Genomic DNA, 22,945 nt, shown 5'->3' on the forward strand with positions numbered 1-22,945 from the left:
GAGAAAAATAATAACAGATGGTAGTGGTTTCGAATAACAAATATGAAATTCATGTTTTCAGCAGCTAGGTGATTATATGTTAATAAGTATATATTTACAATTGTTGTTCAGAGAATTCCTGATGAATTTACTTGATAAAATGTATAAACATCAAAATAAAATGTATAAACAACTATGAAGTTACAGTTGAAATTGTAAGTTTAAGAGTAATAACAGAAAAAAAAAGCACATTGGTCAGTGTTTAATAAAAATATGCATGATAAGGTTAATGAATTCCCTTCTTGTAAGGTAAGTTTATTTATATAGCGCTTTTCAGTAACAAGACATTCAAAGCGTTGTAGGGCAATATATATACATATACACACACTATATATTTCTGAAAGTTAGCACTACCCTGTGACACAGCAGAAGTACTCATATCAGTAGGTAGGTGACTGGAAACAACACAGCAAGCCCTGTGACATTACATATTATGTAACCATATACACAAATATTCAGCGCTTTCTTGAGGCCCAAGTTTCTTTTTTCCTCTTCCATCATGGTCAGTTTTCTTCCAGCTGCTCTGTAGTGTTTTACCCAATTGGCAGTCAGAAAAAGCTGTTCAAAACACCTGAAGTCACCGGTCCAGGCAGATCTCCTTGGTAACAACGGTTCTCCTCTTCCTCCAGTGCAGATGCTGGTAGATGAAGTCAAAAACTGATGCTGTGGTTTGTGCAAACAGGCTGGTCCACTTAATGGCCGTCCCCATCCCCTGCACAAAGCGCACCACAAACTCCCCAAACAGTGTGGTGTAGTGGGCCAGCAGGAGCAGATTCCTCCACAGCTGCTTGCCATAGTTAATAATCACTTTGACTCTTTGGTCATATCTTGCCATCATAACAATCTGTATAAATCCTGCTAAGTTGTCAGTTTTTGTCTATTTGAGCTGAGGAATTTGTTCAGACATCCCCTGAGGAGAAAGGGTGTGTGTATGCCTTTAAATCTATAGACGGTCTCCCATAGGTCCCAGCTGTCCAATCAGAGCAGAGAAAGTTTTGTTTCCGGGAGTGTTTGGTGATGTGGCTCTAAAATCCATCAGAAGAAATAAAGAAAATCAAAACCGGACGGATTTATTACAGAAGCACCCGCATAGGTAAGATTAAGATGTTTTCTTTTTTTAAAAACAGACTGAGGGTCGCAGCGCAGCTGTCAGCAGAAAACAAACAGGTAAAAGTCGGTGAAGCTCAGGAAGGGTTATCCTTATTTACCTTTAGCAGCGTTAGCTTGCTAAGTAGCCCCGGCTAACTCATTGCACCGTGGAAAACAGCAGACAATTTAACGATTTGTTTCCACCAATCTTCTTCTCCGTCTTTATTTCATAGCAGATTTAAAAATAGCTGCCAGTTAGCTGCCCAACTTCACCGCCGGTTTTCGCGTTTAGCTACCTTTAATCTTCTCTTCGCGAAAAGATTGACGCAGCCGCAGTGGAGTTTTCCAGGAAATTCGACTAGAGTCGGCTCCGCCCGGCCCACTTCGGAAAACAAGGAGAAGGGAGTCTCTTCAATGTGTTTACCTTTGGGTTTAAAAAGAAACCCAACTGCGTCTGACTTGTTTATATCTCACCTGGTGGGCGTAGTCTTAATCTTCATTCCCACCTCTATCATGGGCGATATACAAAAGTCTTAAACCACCTCTAATTTCTTCAAGATTTGCTTTCAAAGAGCCAAACATTCATGAGGTCATCAAAAATCCCCTTGATCAATAGCATTGTAGGCTCTCAATGTTTTATTTTTTTAAGACTTTAAGAGCTGCTTTTACCCTAATTCTCCATTGAGTCCTTGTCCCATAACATGACATGTAGTTGCAGAGTACAGATTAGGTTAAATGCAAGTGAACAGATCCCTTAAACAACTATAAGATAAACAATATCTGGTAGTCATACCTGAGAAATCAGAAGGAAAAATCCAGCAATGGCTGAAGCTAGGGTGCTCTCCATTCTGAATGAGCGAAGGGAACGACCACCTCAAATTAAAGAAAATATTCCTTACCAGAGTTACCCAAAACCACAGAATCTCCCTCCTGTTTTCCACAATACTGTTCCTTACAAAACAATTTTTACCTCTTGAGCCATTTCCACATTTCGCAAGAGTAAATCCACAAAACGCATTGTATTTTATATGTAATAGACCATCACAATGTAGTGCCTAATTGTGAAGAAAAAGGATACATGCTCTGCAAAATATTTTCCAAACACGTTTTTGAAGGGTTTGCTGAGTCCTTTGTAGATGCACCCTTTGCTGCAGCTCCATGTCTTTTGGAGTCTACTAGCTTTACACGTCTAGATACTGAAATATTTACCTTATTTACAAAGTGGATCGAGCTCAGTCAGTTGAATGCAGAGCATCTGTCAACATCAGTTTTGTCACCGATTCTCAATTGGTGTTCGGTCTGGACTTTGACTGGAAAATTCCCACACATGAATAAGCAATGACGCTGTTACAGTGCTGGCTGTATGTTTGTTAATCTTTTTTTTTTTTTTGTCTCCTCACAGTCCAGACTTTATGTTAAGCCGTCTGGGCAACATCCTCCAGGAGCTTTCTGGAGAGGAGGGTGCAGATGGAAACCAACAGGTGATACATGAATTATACACATGATGCACATTATTCAGAAAACATGTAAAAAAATAAGAACATCATGAACTGTCTCTCGAGCTTCTAAATGTATGAGTTAATGTGGGGCTACATGTTCATCAGATTATCACGCCCCTGTTCTTTAATCGTACACGAATTTAGTTCGTTCCGAATGTGTTTATAACATTTAAATATTCTGTATTTTGTTCTGACAAACCTAAATGTATTTTATTGGGATTTTAAGTGAAAGAGCAACAAAAAACAGTCACAACATGCTTTTAATTTATTTTATTTGCGCATTGCAAGATTGATTTTTTTGTTGTTTTTGCTGAGACGTCACTTTGATTCTTATTTGATTAATACAGAGTTATGCTACTCTGTTTCTTTAATTGCCTCTTGGGGATAAATATCTGAAGCCCAGTTTGAGTCTGAAATTTGCACATAATTGTAATCTAATACCACTAAATAAAATCCAGTTCCCTTCAGAAGTTACCTAATTATTTGCAAGCCTTGGAGGGAAGTGGTCCCAAACCCTGGTCTTCAAGGCCAAAGGTCCTGTATGATTCTGGGTGTCCCTTCTGCAACACACCTGATTTATATGAATGGATGATGAATGTGCTTCTTTAGCTGTTGTCGGCATGCTGAGGAGCATATGTAATTATTCTGATCTAAAACGTGGAGGGCAGTGTGAGCTGAGGACCGCAGTTAGGCACCACTGAGATATGGGACATGGAATATATGTGGAGCAGGGGTGGCCAAATTTACCTCCTCGACATGTTATCAAGTGCAGGAGCCTGCTAATGAAGGGTTCATTCATTCATTGTTGAAGCAAAACACTCTGGACAGCAGGTCTTGAGGATGTTTATACTGTTTAATTTGTACTGTATTGCACCGACTACGCCAAAACAAATTCCTTGTATGTCCAAAAACGTACTTGGCAATAAAGCTTTTCTGATTCTGATTCTGATTCTGATTCTGATTTGAGTTGACACCCCTTATGAGGTAGAAGTTGCTCTGGGTTAGAGGAGATCACGATGAAACCTTTTGTCTTCATGCTAGATGCTATTCGTAGCAGAAAGCAAATTCTGCACATTGCCCTAAACACCCCATGCCGAAACGCGGCAGCGGCTGCATCATGCTGTGGGAATGCTTTAGTTCGACAAAGTATGGACTGAGGAGGACTTAGTACAAATGGACGCTTGCTATTTGTAAAAAAAAAAAAAAAAAGGTTGGAATTCATTTATTATCTTCCTTTCCAGCCAAAAAAGAATCCACCAAAAAAAAACTTGAAGGTGGTTTTTATAAAGCAACAACATGGTAATGAAGGCAAGGCACTGTTAATGGCATTTTTAGAAAATTTGCATCACTCTCTTAAGGGTTCTTGACTCTTAGTTTAATTATCTCTGTCTACAGAGCATGCTGGTACCTCAGCTTCCTGCCGGAGCCGGCCAGACTCCGGTGGACGCTGAGGTTCCCGAGGACGCCATGGAGAGGCTGGCCCACCTGGAACAGCTAGTTTTCCAACTGAAGGAGCTCATTCGAGACAAAGACACACAGCTGCTGCAGAGGGAGACAGAGCTGACCAGTAAAGATGCTCAGTTCAAGGTAAATAACCTTAAAGAAGTTTTCTTTGGTTTGTTCTGCTCAACATTTTTTAAAGTTGGAGTAAATGTTTTTCTTTGTGTCTGCAGAATGAGAAAGAAGAAGCTGAAGCACGCTTCACTAAACTCAAACTCCAGGCTAAAGCCAAGATGGCGTCGCTCAACAAACAGATAACTGAGCTGAAAGGTCAAGCAGGATCAGTGGTGAGTCCGAGACCTTTACTTTCCCTTCACTACACAAACCTTCACATTTATTTCTTCTCTTGTACTTTAAGCTGCATTATTGGTTAGCCTGCTTTGTCTCCAGCAGAGTCCAGACAGCTCTTTTACTGCTGTTGGTGCTGCAGTTGAGGAGGAGCTTCAGCACCTGAGGACCAAGCTGGGTGAAGAGGAGGCCAACAGCCGGGAGACGAAGGAGCGGCTCTTAGCCACTGAACAGCTGCTTCAGAAGAAGGAGGCTGCGCATGCTGAGCAGGTGATGATCCTGGGACTTTAATTACTCAGACAAGCTCGGCTGTTAAGGTGTAACTAGTGTTTAATTAATTTAATTTGGGTTGATTTTCTGGTTCACAGCTGCGGGTGCTGCAGGCTGTCATCAGCGAGAAGGATGTCCGTTTTCAGGAGCAGATTCAGAGACATGAAGAGGAGCTGCTGAAGGTCACCACACAGTCCCAGGATGGCACTGAGCTTCAGCAGGTATCACGCCTAGCTATAATTATTCATTAACTATCTGATGTCTAGTTGATCAGACCCGTTTTAGCATCAGTGCTGCACTCTTAAAACGCTATAGTGATATTTTTTAAAGCAGTTGCACGTGAAAAGCAACAAGGTTCAGTGTTTGATTAGGTTTATCCTGCATATTTTCCACAGAAACAGTAGTTAAAAATCTTGGGTGCATTTACAAACATCCAGTATCTGTATCATGGCCTTTCCCATCATGCATCATGGGTTTACTCGTCTGAGGTTTGGACCATTCTGCCCCTGTAGCCCAATTGCTCCTTTCTCAATAGAAACTCTGAGGGTCGGGCTCATCAAGTGCCGACCTAATTTTCTGCATAGTCCCTCAAAGTTTCCTGTTGCCCGAAGCATGCAAGGAGAAGCCGAATTTAGTCCTAAGTAATTTATTCCTAACTAATTAGTTAGTGATAATTAAAATGGATTTCTTGTTTCCTCTGTAAAATGACAGCGATATTGACAGAATGGTCAAAATCGCTTATACAAACCATGATTCTCTAAAAATCAGCTTTGTTTGTTTTGTTATTCACCAGATTTATTTCTATCCACGGCTTTAACATTTTTCTGGTTTGAGTTTAGTGTTATTTATTGTCTGCTTCCAGACTGAAGCCAGTAAATCACCAGTCTGCTGAAACTGGTTGCATCCTTGTTTCCAGAGATGATCTGAATTTTGTGGCTGACTTTTGATCTCTGGTTTTATGAAGGTTTTAACATTCTCATATTGATGGATATTCTTTTTAATTTATCTCTAGAAAAGAAAGTGATTTGAATGCAATTAAACAGCATGAATTATCAACATTTTACTCATTAAGCAACAAATGTCAACAAAAATGTGTGTTCCTAATATGAAAAAGAAGTCAGGACACCCTACCCCTTAATAGCAGAGACTCTTCCTGTAGCCATCTACCAGTCTTTGATTGGTCTGATTTCAAGTCGCCTCATATCTCACTGAGATTAACATCTGGCCTTTGACTAGGCCCATAAAATCCCTTTTCAGCCATCTCAGCCAGTTTTTGATGGATTCGTTGGTGTGTTTTGGGTCATGTTGGTAATTTCTTTCAGAGATGCTCTCACATTTTACGTATTAAATATATCTATAGGTCAGGAAGACAAAGACTGTCATAGGCTGTCCTGATTATTTAAATAACTGTAGGTCTGATCAGGATTAGAAAAACACATGGGTTAATAGTAATGGTACAAAACTGGTATTCCTGATTTCCCAGACTCTGGAGACAGCTCAGCAGCGCTGCACTGAGCTCGAAGAGGCTTTAAACTCTCGCTCCCAAGAGCTGGAAATGCTGCAGCAAGAAGTGAGCAGTGCTGACCAACAAAAGCAGGTAGAGATCCTGAATGACTGCATGCTTGAACCGCTGCTTCCTACTGTGTGTTTGATCAGGATATCACGTTCATACAGGAAAATACACAAGGCGCACCCTTTGTCACACCCACATATGACGTTTTAGTGTCTTCTCCTTCCAGATCTTGACTGCTCAGTTTCGGCAGATGGAGCAGGAGCTAAATGAGGCTGTCAGGCTAAGGGAGGAGTGGGCTGAGCAAGTTAGCCAGAGGGATGCAGAGCTCTCTGCTCTCAGAGCCAGCCTGGAGGTGCTGGAAAAGGAGAGGACGGAGGTGGGGAGGCAGGAAACCGAGCTGGCCACCCTGAGAGAGGCAGCGCTCATCAGTCAACAGGACCTGGACAAGGAGAAGATGGAAGTCTCCAGGTTGGAGGCAGAGCTGGCTCGGAGGAAAGAGGCCGAGCTCGCAGCCGCCCAAGGGAACAAAGATGCTTCAGAGAGAGACGGGGAAGAAATCAGCAGGCTTCAAAGTGAACTCGCGTCACTTAGAGAAGCAGAGTCGGTGGCTGGCCAGGCCATGCAGGAAACTTTGGAACAAGAGAGGTCAAAGGTCGATAACCTGCAGAAAGAGCTGGCAACCCTCAGGGAAGAGCAAGAAGATGTGCAGAAGAAGGAGATTCTGGCTGAAATCTGGAGACATCTTCGTTCTCTTGCTCCTGAAATGATGCCAGAGGAAGTCCCCGTTGACCCCTCTCTGCTCCTGGACTCTTTGCGGTCCGTGGAGACACAACTGACGAGACTGAAAGATGAAGGCAGAGAAAGGAGCGAACAGTGTGCCCAGCTCACCAACACCATGGAGGACCTGCAGGGTAAAGAGCTTTTCTTCTACTGTCAGAATGTAAGCTTGAGATGGGGGTACTGATCGGTTTTCACGTCTGATTTCCAGAACAACTTCACATAAAAACAGCAGAACACGAGGAAGCCGGTGTCAGGATACAACAGCTGGAGCAGCAGATAGAGGTCAGTACTTCAGCTTCATCTGTTTATCAGGATTTTCTACTTCCGTCCTTTAATTAAGTTTTTTTTTTTTTTTTGCCTTATTTGTTTCAAAGCCTTGCTAAATTATTAACACATCTTAAACATTTTTTTTTTTCCCTGCAATAAAATCATAATTTTCAATCTTTTTTATTTGTTTAGCGTGGTGCCTAACTCCAGTCCTCCAGACTTGCTATCCTGCAACTTCTAGATGCATCTCTTCTTCAACACACCTGAATTAAATGAATTCAGTTTGTTGAAGAAGGGATGCACCTAAAAGTTGGAGGGTAGTAGCTCTGGAGGACTGGACTCGGGCACCCCATCTCAACATGCCCAGGTAAAAAGAGGTTAACGTACTTCTAAAGCACAGTTTGCAAAGTCACCTTTTACCTTGAGGTCAGGTTCTGTCCTTGCTCCGGGTCACAGCTTTAGTCTGGACAGGTGATTTGCACCTGTCTGATACAGGACAGGCGGGACGATGTCTGTCTGCTGTCATGCAGCAGACAATGCTTCAACTCAGCATATTTAATCCCCTCTTCACTGAGCCGACCTTCACCTAGAACCACAGACACGTGAGCCATGCTGGTGATAGAGGTTTAACCGGGAGAATATTTCAAAACATGTGCTATATCTTTACGTCCTCATTTTATGTTTATTTCCTCATTTTATTTTTCAGTAATAATGAGCTGCTTTGTCTAGATTTATGCATGCTGCCGTGAAAAGTTAATTTTTATTACCAAATTATATATTTTTTTCTTGTTGTGCATTATTTGTTAAGATTTTGTCCTCTTCACATTTTTTTCTTAGATGAAAGACACAAATGTGCCTGAAGTTTCGCTGGATTCATCTGAAGCTGAAAAAGGTAAATTAGTTTTTATCTACACGTTATCTAGAAGATTACCCAGCTGGAAAGAGCACACTAATAAAAGACAAATAGGAACAAAAACACACAATCCTGTTTTCTTTCTTTTTTACATTTTTCTTTTTTTCATGTCATTTGCTTGAAGTTTTACCAGCTTGTCTGGTCTGACGTTCACCATCTGGGGCATGAATGTCGTCCTAATTTTGGGTTTTAATCATTTTTTTTCATGTTTCATTCTAGAGTTGACCGATTAGACAACAAACAACTACAGTGATTTTAAAAACAAGAATTTCGTGCACAAGCTGTAAAAGCTTCTGGCATAATACTGACTGGATATTTGATCACTCTCCAAAATCAGTAGAGTTCATCTAAATCGGATGTTTGTTTTTTTTTGGATCGGGCCCAGCTTTTAGGCATAATTAATTAACTTTTAATAAAGTTAAAGTCGGGACTTTCCAGAAGGTTAATGTCTTCCAGTATCAGTTTGGATGTGTTTGGGATCATTGTCAGTTCCCACGTTTCAACCATCTAGCTGCTGTTTTGAGGTGAAGTTGAGGAATTTGGAGGTATCACTCCTGCTTTATTATTCTATGCATTTCGTGTATTGGACCAGAACCAGTTGCAGCCAACCAACCGCAAGCTTGCATCGGTTGGTACTGGATTCTTCTGGTCATTGTTTGGCTTATCCTTGTGGGCAGCTGCAAATTTCAACCGACCTTCTGGGTGTCCATCATCTCGTTTGGTCCGCTGACTCTCAGTACATGAAGATGTTTTCTGCTGTTCCAGCATCTTCCAGTTGATAATAGGTCTCAGTCTTGGTTGTTTCTGGGTTTTTTATGAAAATCTTAACCAACTAACATTGATCTAAGGGCAACAGTTTGGCTGGAAACCGACCAGTTCAATGAACTCTATGGATTCTCTGAAGGACTGTGGTCCAAATGTCCAGCCAGAATTATCTGAATTATGCCAGAACCTTGCAGATTGTTGCAGATGCTGCTGTTTTGGATACGTGGGCCATATGGGCAGTCGCCCAGGGCGGCATTAGAGAGGGGTCACACAAACGGCGGATAAAAAAATAGAACTGTCAGTTGCGCCTCAAACAAGTTTTTTACTGCTTTTATTCATGTGCAGTTAGTGGGGAGTTGCCACACCCTGCTTGCTGCGGGACTGCATCGGATATCATCCTGCCACTGAATTTTTAGCATTTTGATTGGTTGGTTGGCAGCAGTAGGATATTCATGCCCATGATGGGTATATGTAAATGTCTAACCAGAAATGCTCATATTTTACGCATAATCCTGGATTTAGTTTAGTATTTGACCAAGTTGATTATATTAAGCTTAAAATATGTTTAACTTTACTCGACTGCAGTCATTTTAAGCTATTTAAGATAATTAACTTCATTTTGACTGTAATTCCAGTCACGTTTAGTTTGAATGTTTCTACTATGATGTGGTGCAAGTCAAAACGTGGTTGTTTTTTATATTATCTTGAACTTCTGCAGCACGTATATTGACGCTGGAGCAGCAGCTTCTAGAAAAAGAAAATGAACTGGTTGCCTTACGAGAATCCATCATAGTTGCTACAAAACTAAGCTCAGGAGAAGCATCATCAGTGGAAATAAATCAAAGCCCAGATCGGGATGAGGATGCCATCCCAGCTCCTGCTGAATCCTTGGAAGATACACAAGATGAAGAGACCACCTTAGTTGCAGAGGACACCTCGGTCATCTCCATTCCTGCTGATAACGAGAGCAGCCCAGAGCTCATCGGTCCCCAGTCTGAGTCTCCTGAAGAATCAAAAGGGACCTCCTCAGATGAGATGATGACCAGCACTGATTCAGAGGTGGCCCACAGCAGCTGGACCCTCCTGGAAGCCATGAATCAAGACGGAGCTCAGGAGTGGCCCTCTGTCCTGCAGGACGTTGGTCAGTCCTGGGTGGCAACAAGCATAGATCAGGAAGCCTCCACATTCCAAGCAGAGTCGTCATCCTTGGTCATCAGAGAGACGGTCCAGGTTCACCTGACACAGCAGAGTTCCTCCTCCACCGGTGCAGAAATGTCTCTCTTTGCCCAGGCTTTAGCTGAAGAGCTGCAGAGAAGGTACAGTGAACTTCTGGCTGAGCTGCAGAGGCTTAAAGAGGCAACTGCAGCGTCACAGGAGAGAATCAAGAGTCTCGAAGAGGAAGCACAGTCCCTCATTGTCGCCAAAGAAGAAGCTGAGGCCGAAGCACTCAAGTTGTCCAAGGAACTTGAGTCGGCCCTGGAAAACGTCAACATGGTGGAGAAACAGAAAGTTGAAATGCAACTTCTAGAAGAAGAGTTGGAGATTTTAAACAATGAAAATAAAACGAAGGAGCAGAAGATTGAGGCTTTGCAGGCAGACCTCGAAACAACGCAGCAAATTCTGTCTAAGCAGGAAGGTGAGGCTAGTATGCTAAGTGGTCAGCTGAAGGACAGAGAGCTCCTCTCCTCTGAGCTACAGAGGAGGCTTCATGAAATGGAGAACAGCTTGTTGGAATACTCTCAGACATCAGATCTCCACAATGAGTCTTTATCAAAGAAGGACTCTGAGATTCAAGAGCTGCAGCTTCTTCTCACCCAGAAAGAAAAAGAGGTGATTGAGCTTAATGACAGCATGTCCACCAAACTCCTTCAAGCAGAAGAAGAGAAGTTTAAGATGAAAGGGGAAGTAAGTAAAATGACGGAGCAGATAGTAGAGCTGGAGAAGGTCAGAGATGATCGACAGCAAGCGCCTGGTGAAGACAAAGAACTGGCTAGCTTAAGGAAGGAGAAGGGAGAGGTGGAAAGTCAGCTGGCAAACACAAAGAAGAAGCTGCAGGCAGCACTGGTGCAACGCAAGGAGCTCATGAAGAAAGTCAGCGAGTTTGAGAAGAAAGCAAAAACGTTGAATGAAAAAACAGAAGAAACGGAGACAGAAGAAGCTTCTGAAAATCTCTCTCAAATACCTGAGATTCAGAACTTGAAGGCCAAGATCATGAAGCTAGAAGAAGCTTTAAGATCCAAAGAAGAGGAAGTGGAGACCCTTGAGCAGAGACTTGTCCATCAAGATCAAGTCCTCGCTGAGACACTTGCTCTGAATCGAAAGCTAAGTGAAGAAGCTGAAACCATTGAGCCTGAAGCCTCATCTGAAATGACTGTCTTAAAGTCTCAAGTTGCCTCTCTAGAAGCAGAGTGTGAAACGCTCCAGAAGAAGGTTCAGGAAGCCCAAGAGTCCCGCAAAGAAACCATCCGCAAAGCCAAAGAGAAAGACCGGCACCATCGGGAACAGATGAAGCAGCAAAAAGAGGACTACAATGAGCTGATGGAGCGCTTTGAGGTGCAGAGCGGCGAACGGGAAGGTCTTCTGGACAAGCTGAGAGAACTGGAAGAAAAAGTGAGCTCCGATCGAGGAGATCTACATCCAGAAACGCCTCAGAAGCCTGCTGCAAATGATTGGGTTCAAGAGGATTGGGTGGACTTTGTTGCATCTGAAACGCATTCATCAAAACCACAAGCAAGCGATCCAGGTCCGCACCCTTCAGAGCCATCTCCTGTCGTATCTGCACAACTGGAGGAATCTCTTAAAGCTCTTAAAGACGAGATCCAAAACGTTCGGCATGTGAACTCTGAGCTAGAGAAGCAGCTCCAGGAAACTCATAACAGCCTGTCGCTCAAGGAGTCTGAGATAATTGAACTGGGTAAAGAGCTGAACGCACTGAGAGAGAAGGAAAACCATATCTATGCTCTCTCTGAGGAGATAAGGGAACTTCAAGAAAAGTATCGCCAAGCTGAGGCTTATGCAGAAACCCTGAAGGCAGAGCTGGAAGCTGCATCCAGAGCTTCTGCAGAATCCTCCATTAAAACACTTCAAGCTGAAGTGGAGGACTTCAAGCAGTTCCTGGACAACAAGAACCAGGAGATAACGGGGCTCAGTCAACAGCTGAGTGAGCAGAAGTCCCTCATACACTCAATGCAGGACTCTGTGTCTGAGAAAGATCAGCTGATAAGTTCTTTACAGGAGGAACTGAAGGTAGAGCAAGAAAAAACACACAAGCTGGCTGAGCTTCCAAAAAAACAAGAAGATGACGGTGAGGTAAAGCTCCAGCAGCTTCAGCGAAAGCTTCAGGCTGCTCTGGTGTCTCGCAAAGAGGCCCTCAAAGAAAACAAGACCCTAAAGGAGCAGCTCACTTCAACTGAGAAGATCATAGCTGAGCTGCAGCAGAAGATCGATTCAAGAGAAGAAGAGCTGGAGAATCTAAGAAGCGAAAGAGCAAGATTGATCGAGGAGGTTGATCGGACGTTACTGGAGAACCAAAGTCTGGGGTCCTCATGTGAGAGCCTGAAGCTTGCAATGGAGGGAATAATCAACGAGAAAGACGCCTGTAAGAAGGAAGTGGAGCTGGCGAATGAAGAGGCGGCTAGAATGTGTAGGGAGTGGGAGGAGAAGGTCCAAGGGATGAAGGATGAATATGAGACTCTGCTGAAGTCTTACGAGAACGTGAGCGACGAGGCAGAACGTGTGAGGAGGGTCCTGGAAGCCGCCAGGCAGGAGAGACAGGAGCTGGCGGCTAGGGTGAGAGCTCACGAGGCTGCAAGGCAGGAAGCTGAAAGACGAGTGGAGGAAGCGCAGAAAGAGGTGGACTCTGTGAAGGACAAGATGAGAAAGTTCGCAAAGACAAAGCAGCAAAAGATATTGGAGTTGGAGGAGGAGAATGAGAGACTCAGAGAGATGCAGGAAAATTTGGCTTCCAAACAAGATGACCAGGTCATCAAAGCTGAAACTGAGCACCTTCAGGACGAGATGGGAGCTCTGCAAGCTGAACTGGAAGCTGCAGCAGCAGAAAGAGACGCTTTAAGGCAGCAGATTGAAGAGCTGAAGGGACAACTTGCTGACATGGAGGAGAAACACAATAATATGTTGGCAAATCAACTCAGCTCTGCACCCGTTGTAGAGGAGGTTGTCACAGCTCTGCAGTCAGACGCCATCATGACTGCAGCAGAGTCTCAAGATGACCTTGTTGATGCAGAAGAAAAGGAGTCGGTACAAATGGCAGAGAAGGCTCAAACCTTATTGGAAGAAAAGATAAGGGAGATGGAGGCTCTGAATGCAGAGAGGGAATTTTGGCAAAAACGGGAAGCGGAGCTCCAATCTGGACTGGCCTCTCTTGAACAAGAGCTGCAGGAGAGTAAAAGCAATCAGAACCTTCTTGCTTCCCTAGAAAAGAACCTTCTGGAGAGCAACAAACGTGAAAAACACCTGATCGAAGAAGCTTCAAAGAGGGAAGCCCAGTTCAAAGAACTCCTTGGAAGTCTTGAAACCGAAAAAGACAACCTGGAGGAGCGGCTGATGAACCAGCTGGCCCAGCTCAATGGGAGCTTCGCCACCTACCAGCAGGAGGCAGCGGACCACCGGGAGCGCCTCTCCGAGATGCAGCGGGAGGCGGAGAGGCTGGAGATGGAGAGAGCCGAGCTGGAGGTCGTGGCTCACAGCGAGAGAGACCGAGCCACCAGGCTGGAGGAGGATATGAGGCAGGCCCGGCGAGAGAGAGCCGAAGCCGAGGCAGAGTCCGGTAAGCAGAGGGAGCTTGAGCAGCAGCTGAGGTCCGCCCAGAGGGTCAAAGAGGGCAGCCAGAGCCGAGCGAGGCAGCTGGAGGAGCTGCTGAGGGAGAAGCAGCTGGAGGTGCGGCAGCTTCAGAGGGACTCCATCCAATACCAGGAGAGGATCAGCGAACTTGGACGAGAAGCTAAAGCCCTGCAGCTGGGCCAGAAGGAGCTCCAACGCAGGCTAGAGCAATCACAGCTGCAGAGCTCCAAAACCTTAGAGGATCTGAGAAGGACTGAAGCACAGATGGAGAGCTGTAAATCCCAACTAGCTGAGGCACAGAAAGAGGCGAGCGAGGCAGTCTCTGCAAGAACAGCCATCGAACGAAGCATCCAGCAAAGAGAGGCTGCGCTGAAGGCTGAGGCAGAGCAAACTCTGGACTCTGTGAGATTCAGGCTGGGAGCTGAGCTAAAGGAGATGGAGCTCAGACTGGAAGAGGTCTACACGGAGCGGGAGAAGGAGGAGGAAGCTACTCTCCAAGCCAGAGAGATGGCAGAGGCTGCAGAGAGGCGAGCCCAGGAGACCCAAGCTCGTCTGGATGAGTCTCTGGCCAGGTTAGCTGCCTTCTCTCGCAGCATGTCCTCCCTGCAAGATGACAGAGACAGAGTTCTGGATGAAGCCCGGCAGTGGGAGACTCGCTTTAACAAGGCTCTGCAGGGGAAGGAGGCTGAGGTCCGCGAGGCCGAAACACGGGCCAAGGAGCTCGCAGACCAGCTTCAGAAAGAGACGGCACTGAAAGAGGAGCTCGAACAGTCAGTAAACAGGTAAAAGTTGTTATTTTTATTTGTCTTGTTCAAATTTTAGCCGTAAACTAAAAATATGTTTCGTTTCAGATTACAGAAAAAAGAAAAAGATTGGCAGCTGAGATTGGAAGAAGAAGAAAAGAAAGTCGCAGAGCACCATGCTCTCCTCGAGCAGGAAAGAGCAAAGCTCGAGGCAACCACAGCCGAGTTGAAATCCGCTCAGAACGAAGCCCGCACCCTTAAAAACGAGCTGGAGAGTCTGGGTCAGAGAGTCCGGGCTCTGGAGGAGGCTGTCGGGAAACTGTCGGCCGAAGTCGATCAGACCAGAACCGAACTGAGGGAGAGAGAGGCGGAGGAGAGGCGTCTGTGTCTGAATGTGGAGCAGCTGGAGACGGACCTGCGTTTTTCCAAGGTCCTGACGGAGAGCTTACAGACGGAGTTGCATGAGAAGGAAAGGAGGGAAGTGGAGCTGCTGGGGGAAAAGGAGCAAGCTGTGGCACAGGTATACAAATGGTTTCACTCTGACATTCAGTCAGACTAGGAAAGGTTTCAGCTGTATATTCCCTCTTCAAATATTTTGTTTCTGTGCATAATTTCTCACCAAGGCTGCAGAGGAGGCCCGAAAAGAGGCTGACAGCAGAGCACAAGATGCCGAAAAGGAGCTGGAGCAGAGAAGAGGAGAGGTGAGGGATCTGGAAGAAAAACGTCGGAAGGCAGAGGAGGAGAGCAGCAACTGGAAAGCCAGACTGGACTCTTTTACGAAGGCGATGGGCTCTTTGCAGGACGACAGGGACAGAGTGCTGAACATGTACAAGCAGCTGGAGGAGAAACACCTGCAGGTAAGTTAATAGACATGATTCAAGGAGTTTTTGGCAATTTTAGGTTTGATGCTTGAAGCAGTGGTATGTTTATATGGGTCCTATTGGCAGTAGCCATGGGTGCCATTAGAAAGCAGGGGTTGATTACTCTAATCCTAACAAAGGTTTTTCTATTGATCCTTTAGAAAGGTATAATTAATTTTTGAATAAAATGTAAATTAAAAGATTTTTATTGATTTTTGAGAGATGGCTGTCATTTCCTATCGGAAACCAAGTTGTTGCTTGAAAACGTCTGCCAGGGGTATGAATAATCTTAGGCTGCGCAGTCTCTGACGATTTATTTTTCAATAATTGTTCTTCTCTTCTCCAATTCCTAAACAGGCCCATTCACCTCATCCACATTTATAAGCACAAACCATAATGTTTGTTTGAATTTTATCAGATAAATCGACACAAAGTAGTTAATTCTTGTGCAACATAAGTCTGTGAAGATCCTGCTTTAGTTTCTGTTATAACATCTGTGTTGTCTTCCAGGTGATGTTGGAGAAGGATGGTTTGATCCAAGAGGCTGCAGGGGAGAACAACAGCCTCAAAGAGGAGCTTCGCTCTCTGCTGGTCCAGAGGGATGACATGTATGCAGAACAGGCAAAGCTGTCTGCTCAGCTTCATGGGTACCGAGATGAACTCAACCAAGTTTTAAGCATGAAGGACTCCCAACACAAACAGCTTCTGGCAGCTCAGAGAGAGCGGATAACGTCCTTGGAGAGGGAACGCGAGGAGCTGGAAACTCAGCTAAAGAGCCTGAGCAGAGCCAGAGAGGAAGAGATACGAAAGGTGGATACTGAGACTGTTAGTCAAGCCTCCAATGTTAAACCAGCCTCACAGGTGATGGATGCACCTGGCGCTGAAGTCGAGAAACTGAGGGAGCAGCTGCAGGCAGAAAGAGCCCAGGTGGAGGCTTTGGAGGAGCGTCTCCTCACGGAGAGGCAAGAGCATCAGAGCGAGAGCAGAGAGCTAGCGGAGCTACGTTGGGAGGGAGGCGTGATGCGCACAGAGTCTGAGAGCGCTCAGGAAAGGGTGGCAGAGCTGGCCCGAGATCTGCTGATCGTCGAGCAGAGGCTGCTGGAGGAAACGGACACCACAAAGCAGCTGAGAGCGGAGAACCAGGCCTTCGCCAAAGCCATGGCCTCCCTGCAGGAGACTAGAGATGAGGCGGTGAACAAGGTCAGGGAGCTGAGCGTCAAACTGGAGGAGATGAGCAAGGCAAGAGGTCAGGCAGCACAGAGCAGCCCTGGAGGTGCAATGGGGGAGGTGTGGAGCCTGAAGAACGCCCTGCAAGCCCTGCAGAACGACAGAGAGAGACTGGTGAGCTGAGAACTGCTAACAGGTCGCTTTTAATTTAGATGAGGAGCAATTTGTCACGGCTTTCCTTCATTCTGTTTATGCGCAGCTGGAGCAGCTTAACTCGCAGACGGCTGAGCTAAAGAAGCTGAAGTTGGAGCTGGCTCGACTGGGAGCAGGAGAGCTTATTAAAGTCAGCCAGGAGCTGTTTGAGGAGAAGAAGAAGAGTGAAGACATGCTGGGGACCATAACACAGCTGGAGAACGTGGTGGAGATAAGAAAGCAAGAAACAGAATCCCTCAGGTTCCACCTCTCCATGAGATCTTTGTCTATTTGCAAAGCAAAGTGGTAAATTTTGCCTTTTTAATCAATTGACTTTATGTGTGTTTAGGCTGGAGAAGATGGACTGGATGGCTCAGGCAGAGCAGCTGAAGCAGCAGACGCTCGCCACGCTCTCAGAGAAAGACCATCAGCTGCGCCAGCTCACCGCCATGCTGGAAGAAGCTCGGGCTCAAAGGCCCAAACTCAAACAAGAACAGCTACAGAGACAAGTAGGCCTTTTTATCATCCACTACTATTACACAGCAGATGAAAATATTTAAAAAATCAGGCCTTTCAATCTGGAAATTTGCGCATTCTTACGGATTCTGGATCTCCAAATGTCCCTGCAGGGCACTGAGGAAGGAGACAGTCCTCCTGGAGCCCCACAGGAGCGAAGCACCCTGTCTGAAAGCCATTCCTCTAAAGCGGAGGTCACAGAGTTACAGCGGAGGTACTTTATAAACTCCATTACCCTGGAAACGTGATAGTGGCATGACTTAACAGAATAGATGCTGATTTTTGTCTTCTGTACATCAGACTAGAAGAAGAGACTCAGCAGAGGCTGGCAGTTGAGGAGCAGCTAATGGCGACACAGGATCGCCTCAAACGGTGAGCTGGGGCGTCTAGAAACAAAAAGACCTGGTCGCAGTGAGCGAACTGTAACAAAACTATAGAAATAACAAACAAAGGGAAAAAAACACAAATTAAAGATAAAGAAAGTGATAATAATAATCCTAGTAATTTATAATAATAATTAAAACCTGACTAAGATATTATGATCAATGCATCAATTTATAATTAATAACAACAAGGAATGAATTATAATTATATATGAATGTAAAATAATATAAGTAATCACCAATAATAAATATATTAAATAAAAAATCAATAAAACCCTCATCATTAAAAACATGACAATGGAATAAAAATAAGAAAAATAACAAAAAATTAACTTATTTCCTTAGACCCAATGGAGAAAAATAATAAATATCTAAAAATTATAAAATAATCAACTAATAAAAATAATATAAATTACTTTCAAGTTTTCAGGCTAACAGTTATTCAGCGTATAGACAAAATAAACTAGGAAGTGACTGAAGGTGGTACCTGCAGTGCTTTTTGCCCAATACTTGAATAATTCTTCTATTTATAGATCACGTTTCAGACATCTGAAGCTGCCCTTCATGTTTATAAAAGTTGTAAATGTTCATACTTTAGAATAGTTTTCCAGCGTTTCTCCAGATCCGTTTTTCTTTGAGCCGTTTTCCAGGCATCTTAACTGTGAAGCATTCAGGCATGGAAAATACTCCTAAACTCAAGAATTAAATAAAAATACCCAGAATGAGACATTTTTATTCTCAAAGAGCTGTTTGTGTTCAGCAGACGATCAGTTCTAGGATGAATAGCATCTCTGAGCTCATTGAGATTTAATAATTAACTTAAAACTGTGCACATATATTTATATTATATTGTAGATATGTTTATACTGTTTAATTTGTATTGTATTGCACCGACTACGCCAAAACAAATTCCTTGTATGTCCAAAAACGTACTTGGCAATAAAGCTTTTCTGATTCTGATTCTGATTCTGATAAAACCTTTGGAAGAACTTAAACCTTTTGGGCTACTTAAGCTTTATTTTATTCATTTTACCTTAAAATTATGCTTCGTTTCCCAAAGATTTTTATCTTTAACTTATTCTTTTTAAGAATGACTTAATCTTCTGCCTCTTTGTAGCATAATCTTGACATACTTTTAAATTCGGCTATAATGTTTTTACAAAAAAAACCATTTACAGTTGTATTTTTCATCAGTTAAAACATTCATAAATGTGTGCACTCAACCTGACATCTGTTTTTATTATTCCCATAAGTCACAGCCAGGCTTCATGGCGCTCTGCAAACGACGAGGATAGCTCTGAGACGGCTGTGTTTATCGAACCGCCGGAGGGAGCCGTCACCCGGGTTAGGCTCCTCTAATGTTCTGAACCACCTCATCTGTCACCTTAAATGAAGATCCATGAGCTCATCATTTCTCCTAAACATGTGTTTTACCCTCGCAGACCCGCAGAAGTGGTCCGAGCTTGTTGCGGATGCTCCGAGTGGCCTTCTGCTCCCGCCAGCGCACCCCTTTGCTGCTCGGCCTCTACCTGCTCACTGTGCATGTCCTGCTGCTCCTGTGCCTGGGCGGATACCTCTGAAGAAACCTTCCAAATACGAAGGGAGTCGGTCAAAGAAAATAGAAATGTGTCGGTATGACTCATAATGTGACATGTAATACTTTTAAAAAAGTGTCCAAAGGATGCTCTGTACAAACAGTGCACTTTACAGTACTTAATAATTTAGCCAAAGTATATATCTTTACTTCGGGAGGTGTTTATTTAACTATATATTCATGGTTGACCTTATGTTGGGAGATATGGCTTCAAAACCCAAGCAGGACACATGCAAAGGGACAATTATTTAATATTCCTACTAAAATAAACAAATAAAGCACCGATCCGGGTACATTATGACCCTCACCTATGGTTATGGAGATAATAAATGAGCTTCCTTTGTAGGGTTGAGCCACCGCTCTTTCACATCTAAAGGGGCTGGCTAAGGTAGTTCTGGCATCTAATCAGGATTTCTGCCAATGCCTGAATTTGGAAGGAATCCCTTCTGGCCCAGGAACGCCTTGGTATGCCCCAATATAAGCTCTGATAAGGGCATTTTGGGTTTCCCTTCCGGACCTGTCGGCTTGCCATACTGATCACAGTTGAGCGAAAGATGATGGATGAAGGAAAAAGTCAGAATCAAGTTTTTACATGATGTGCCTTTTAGATTTGAGATTCAAGTCCCTCAAAATACAAACAAAAGTTATGGGAACCACAAAATTTAGTGTATTTAATGGGATGGACCAACACAAAGCAGAACATAATTGTGAAGTGGAAGGAAAATGATACATGTGTTTTTAAAAAACTAAACGTGTGGCACACGTTTGTATTCACAGCCACAGTGTGTTACAGGGACAGTTGCAGGTATTTTGGGGGTGTCTCTACCAGGTTTACATATCTAGAGATTAAAAATTTACCCATTTGTCTTTGCAAAATTACTCAAACTCAGATTCCATGGGAAGTGTCTACAGATTCTCACTTAAATCTAGGTCTGGACTGTGACTAGGCCATTCTAACATGAAAATGCCTTGATCTGAACCACTCCATTGTAGGTCTGGCTGTATGTTTAAGGCTGTTGTCTTGCTGGAAGGTGAATCTCAGTCCCAGTCTCAAGTCTTTTGCAGCCCTAAATTGTTTTCTTCCATCGTTGTCCTTGAGCTCCATCCATCTTTCTGTCAACCTGCTTCCTTGTACCTTCTGGGAATAATAAACATACCCACAGCATTACGCTGCCACCACGTTTCACCTAGGGATGTGGTGTGTTCAGAATGATGTGCACTGTTAATTTTCTGCCACACGTTTTCTTTACATACATGTAGTCCAAAAAAAATTATCTATTCGTCCAATTTCTTCCACAATGGCTTTCTTCTTGCCTCTCCTACATAAAAGACTGATTTATAGAGTGCACCGCTAACAGTTTCCCTTTCAGCAGCATTTCCCACCTGAGCTATGGATCTCTGCAACTCCTCCATAGTTACCATCAGGCTGCTTCTCTAAATTCTCACTTCATCAGGTTAGGTGGACGGACCTGTGAGGCCTTCACTGAACAGCGGAAATTATATAGAGATTACATTACAGACAGGTGGAATCTATTAACTGATTGGGTGACTTCTGAGGGGAATTGGTTGCACTGGGTTTTCTTTAGGGGTGTCTGAGCAAAAGGGGCTGAATTCTAATTAAAGTTTAGATTATTATTTGTGAAAACAAGTTGAAAATCATGTGTCACGTTTCTTCCACTTCGCAGCTGAAACAATGTTGCGGCTGTAATGTGATAAAATGCAAAATAACTTAAGGGGTTTGAATACTTTTGCAAAGGACCGTAAATCGGCGTTAAAAACCTGCGAAAGAGTCAAATTTGCTTTGAAAGGTTCTACGCGCTAATATAGCTAGCTATGCTAAGCTAGCTACACTAAACAAATTATGCTAAGCTAGCTATGCTAAGCTAGCTGCGAGATTAACAGTTGTTTTGAGGAAGCGGGAAACAGTTATTTTTAAATAAATGACTTTAAGTTGAGGTCATGATGCGAAATTTATCTCCTCATAACCTTGTTTTATGCATAAAAACGGAGCACGTTGCAATTTCTGATTTTACACCTTCCTGTATCGTTTCTGTTTACATTCCTGATGCAGTTTTTGTTTTCCTCGGACAGATTTATGTTTCACTGCTGGCCTTAGAGACGATTTTCCCTTTTTGTCCATTAGGATGTTGCTGCATTCCAACAGATGAAGGATGATACTTTTTTTGAACGATATCCCCTACCATTAACTTAGTTTTAATGTAATTCCTTGTTATGAAATATCTGTTAAATCACCCTCCATATACACCATGCTTGTCGCGTAACACTGGGCTGCTAAACTACTCTGCTGTCACCTTCTTTAAAAATCCACACTCTTCTGTGTTATTTCCTCTTGTAAATACCTGTTCAAAGGGCTGTATATGGAAAATATAAAGTAATTATAATTGTGGTGGTTTGGATCAGGGAACAAATTGGTCCAACGTTAATTTCCTGTCGGTTTTTGTTTACCTCCTCATTGGGATCATGGTGACTCAGAAAATCTGAACCTTTTTAAAATGACTATTAACATAAGAATGAAGTTGGGGTTCAGTCCAACAGAACATTTTTACAGTAAGTACTTGTGTGTGAAACACTACAGTTCCTTTTGTTCATGGCTGGGGGGCAGATTGTTACTGCGGACACAAGTTTGTGTACAAAGTTTTTAATAAAGGATGTTTTTAAGTGGAAGTTAATGTTTTTTTGATGTTTTTTGGGTTTTTTTTGTGCCATATTTGAACAGGACAAGTTTTCTAATATTTGAAGCACGGTCCTTTCTTCTCCTCAGGTTTTCCACAGGATTAAGGTCTGGAGGCTGAGTTGCCTAATGAAGGTTGATTTTTGTATCTGGTGAACTATTTGTAGATGTGGTTAATATTTTCAATTATTATCTTGTCCAACAGGTTTTTTGTTAGTCTCATGATGTTTTTACAGTTGCTATGCCCTCCAACAAGGTTTCCAGGGCCTTCGGAAGAGAAACAGGCCCACAGCATCACAGAGCCTCTACAATACTTAACAGTGGTCATTTGTTTGCAGATGGAGTGTTTGATTGAAAGGTTTAAATATAAAATAAAAGTTCCACTTTAGTCTCATCTCACAACAGCACAAGTTTCTAGTTAAACTCCCAGTCGATTCTAACAAACTCCACACATAAATGTTACTGGTTGTATAGTAAAAAAGGCTTTTTCCCGTTGGCATGTATATATTGTCTGATGGCCAAGATGCACCTCTTGGCTGCATTTGTCTAACAGCAAGCTTTGGGGATTTTTTTAATTATAATTTTTTTTTACCTCCCTGAGCATCCTGCTCACTTTGCATGGTGGCAGGATAAACTTCATCCCCATCCAGCTACGGATGTTTAGGTGAGGAGTTATTTTCTTGTAGCCATTTTCTGACTAATGAAGATCAACATTCTGATCTATTTAAAATCAAGTATTAAGTGCTTCTGGTAGATTACTTTTACAGGAATTTTTAGGGTAGCCGATATTTTGACATTTGTGAATTTGTAAAAAAGTTTCGTTTTTTTTTTTCTCGGAGTAAATACATTTAAATTAAAGTATATATTTTTCTTAAACTTCCAGTATAAGATTATTCATGAGCAATAAAAATGTAATGTAGGGTCTGGATGTAATTTGTCTATTTGAATTGATAATCGGGAGATTTAGTAAACATGGAGTAGTAACGCTTTAAGAGTCGCAAAAAAATAAAACATTTTTAAACTTTTTTTTTACATTTTCTAACCATGAATAAGCAACAGCTACTTGGAAATTAAA

General features: G+C 43.1%; 1 protein-coding gene across 2 annotated transcripts; it reads left to right on the forward strand.

Annotated features, from left to right (window-relative positions):
• Nucleotides 1-1,037: 1,037 nt before the first annotated feature.
• Nucleotides 1,038-21,863, forward strand: golgb1 (golgin B1). 2 transcript variants are annotated; one of them, XM_047389373.1, is made up of 20 exons: nt 1,038-1,132; nt 2,531-2,609; nt 4,023-4,214; nt 4,301-4,414; nt 4,518-4,685; nt 4,784-4,906; nt 6,169-6,282; nt 6,425-7,109; nt 7,187-7,260; nt 8,083-8,137; nt 9,642-14,505; nt 14,575-14,986; nt 15,090-15,323; nt 15,837-16,667; nt 16,753-16,946; nt 17,035-17,194; nt 17,315-17,415; nt 17,502-17,573; nt 18,838-18,928; nt 19,027-21,863. In XM_047389373.1, the coding sequence occupies exons 2-20, from the start codon at nt 2,541-2,543 to the stop codon at nt 19,162-19,164; spliced, it is 8,691 nt and encodes a 2,896-aa protein (XP_047245329.1). In that variant the 5' UTR covers nt 1,038-1,132; nt 2,531-2,540; the 3' UTR covers nt 19,165-21,863. The 2 variants fall into 2 exon arrangements, with proteins under 2 accessions (XP_047245329.1, XP_047245330.1); XM_047389374.1 differs by having other exon boundaries at nt 4,521-4,685.
• Nucleotides 21,864-22,945: the final 1,082 nt, after the last annotated feature.

This window comes from Girardinichthys multiradiatus, chromosome 17 (genome assembly GCF_021462225.1).
Source record: "Girardinichthys multiradiatus isolate DD_20200921_A chromosome 17, DD_fGirMul_XY1, whole genome shotgun sequence".
Taxonomy (NCBI): Eukaryota; Metazoa; Chordata; class Actinopteri; order Cyprinodontiformes; family Goodeidae; genus Girardinichthys; species Girardinichthys multiradiatus.